The sequence below is a fragment of the Aspergillus nomiae genome, assembly GCF_001204775.2.
Source record: "Aspergillus nomiae NRRL 13137 chromosome Unknown contig00574, whole genome shotgun sequence".
In the NCBI taxonomy this organism is placed as follows: domain Eukaryota; kingdom Fungi; phylum Ascomycota; class Eurotiomycetes; order Eurotiales; family Aspergillaceae; genus Aspergillus; species Aspergillus nomiae.
In genome coordinates, this window is record NW_015378629.1 from 13,815 (window position 1) to 16,527 (window position 2,713).

Here is a 2,713-nt window from a genome sequence, read left to right on the forward strand (position 1 = left end):
CTAGCTGCAGCATATGAGATTCGAGCATCTTCGGAGGTATAAACCACTGCGCAGTATACTTTACATCTTGGCAGAAACATGTATATTTATATCCCGGTTCCACCATCGGCCGTTTTTCTTTTTTTTTTTTAAGCTCAGACCCTGTGTATAGATGATGCAGGAAGAGCCTGCAATGCTTCGTGTCCTACCTTAGAGGTAATTAAAGCGACGGCGAATTGCCAAGCACTTGAATATAAACTTAAGACAATATACAGCCAATTCTTTTAATCACTATAGTGTCAAAAGTCGGAGGAATGCTCAATCTACTCTGCCTTAAGTAGGTTGTCAGGGCTAATGGAGTATGAAAGCAAATACATTGAGAACGAAACACTTCAAAAAGGAAATAATACAATACAAACGAGAGTAACAATTTGTTTCTAAACGAAAGACAAAACTCGTAAACCCGAAATAAAGCCTCAGCAAAGTAGCATTCTGGCCGTAAATCAAGACCAAATCCAGACAACCTCAGACATCTCATCGAATAGAGCCCAAGTAGGCACCTCACTCACTGACTGCCATGATGCTTGATGACTTGAACATAAAGCCCATCCTTCTCAAAGCTCTCTTTAGGCCTTCGGCACTCTTGGCCGAATTGAGTTTCTTGATTGTCCATATCAGCCAGCAGGCTGTTAGCCTTCCTGATCAGCGCCGCCTGGACTTCACCGTCACTGCATTTCGCGGGAAGATCGATACTGACTCGTACCTGGGTGTACGAGTGCCGTGCAAAATCAACCCTCGTTGAACTATATTTATCGTTGAGAAGCTTCAAGTTCGAGAGGGTGAAACAAACGTCTTCTGGGGTCGGATTCTGCATTGTATTCTGCGCCTGCAGAAATCCTCGGCTCACATATGCCTGGATAGTGGCTCGTTGTGAATTCCCATGTTGAGACCATATCACATGCTGCGCAGCCTCCTCTCCTAGGGAGCTATCGAACTTCATCGGACCATTGACAACGTGGGCCCGTGGGAGTAGATTTTCCGAAGTCACATTATCGCTAAAGGAATGGGCGAAACAGAGCTGAAGAAGTAGTCCAAAGATGGTCACTTTAAGCAGGGCTTCCTGGGCAATCCAGGCCCGTAGGAAGCTTAAGGATCTCATGGTGACGAGGGATAGGGCAATTGAAGAAAATGAAAAGTATTGATTTGGATGACGTTGTAAGGGGGCATTTAAGACTTATATATCTTATCCCATCGACAACCCCTTTCCTGAGCGTGTTTCTAGATATAACACAGCAGACTGACGGGTTGGCAGTTTGAGATATTCAGTTTTCATTAATAAACCATTAGAGTTTCTTATAGTTTTCTATGGGATTTTTTATTTTTTAATAAATAACCTTAGTTGATTAATTCAATGCAGTAATTTCTAAGACAAAGATTAGCCCAATCCCGTGTTGCAAATACACTACGCCTGTTACCAAAGCCTTCGTCCTCTATAAAAGGGGGTAGCTGCTGAGATATTAAACCAGAAGGCTAGAACATTGAGCTAGGATTGCCCCGGCCGCATCGTAATATGTCAGCTCCAGAGATTATACACCAAGAATCAAGTGCAACACAGACTAGGATGTTAAAGAATCAATGCTATTCCAATATCGTAAGGTTGGTGGAACACGACCCGAGCACCGGGCACCTTAAGGAAATAAAACTTCTCTGAAAACTGCTGGTAAGCCTAGGGGCTAAGGCTCGTAGTTGTAAATTGCACATTTTGGGTAATGGTACCAAAGCTTTACCTTCTTTGTTTTATTGCCTTAGTTGTTGTGGACCTAGCATATCCCAATTGGTCGCCGAGGGAATTATTCAGAGCTATGGCTCTGAGCTGGTTGCGCCGCCAAGCTGTCGACACTGTGTCCCTAGTCATGTCATTCAAATGATGCTGCTCATGGGCTTTGGCGGCATTTCATCAATTACTATGCATCTAATCTACTACGGAATGTACCTGCTGTCTACTAGGGCTCACCCGCCAACTGTGTTCTGAGAAACTCTCCTTTACAGATGTGAAATGTTAAGTGTATCCCACCTCAGTGGCACTATCCATCTCCTCTACTTTAGCTGTGTTTTGGGACGAATGTGTCCGTCGGGCGTTGGCGGGATTACTACCCTATTTTTCGCCTTCCCCAAAGCTTGAACTGTACCACCTCGCACATAAACTAGCGGAGCATAGTCTATGGAGGTGATATAATATAAAAATATATAGCAGCCAGGATTTGCTGGTAATTACCTGTCCAACTACTCACCAGCCGGTGCAACATAGACAGATTGCTAGGTTGGGTAAGTGCCAGGAGTGATACCAAGCTGTAGCGGGCCTACTATAGATTCGTTTCGAGAGGAGTAATAGTTACTATACATGACCAAGTCTTCAAGTATCTGTCTATCTCGAAAATGATATCACCTCTCGAACCCCAGCCAAGACCTGTTGAAATGGTGTATTGAACCGTACCCGTGGCAACAAAACCATGGCATATCGTATTGCAATTGTAAACGGTGGACCTTTGAATTCCCTCTTCCAGTTAACTTTACCACTTTTCAATATGGTGTCCCGATATACTATCCTATAATCACTGGACATATCATCTCTGCTTTAGCTTAGTTCTAGTTTAGTTCTAGCTTAGTTTTCTATCATTAAAAAGACCAAAAACCAAAAAATAAAAAGAAAAAGAAAAAAGAAAAACGGAACCGG

General features: G+C 43.2%; 1 protein-coding gene across 1 annotated transcript; it reads right to left on the reverse strand.

The window, feature by feature from the left end:
• Positions 1–544: 544 nt before the first annotated feature.
• Positions 545–1,138, reverse strand: ANOM_011553 (uncharacterized protein; the record flags this gene model as incomplete). The annotated part of the gene is made up of 1 exon (XM_015556809.1): positions 545–1,138. One exon carries the CDS (start codon positions 1,136–1,138, stop codon positions 545–547), a length of 594 nt encoding a protein of 197 aa, XP_015401521.1.
• Between the last annotated feature and the right edge of the window lie 1,575 nt (positions 1,139–2,713).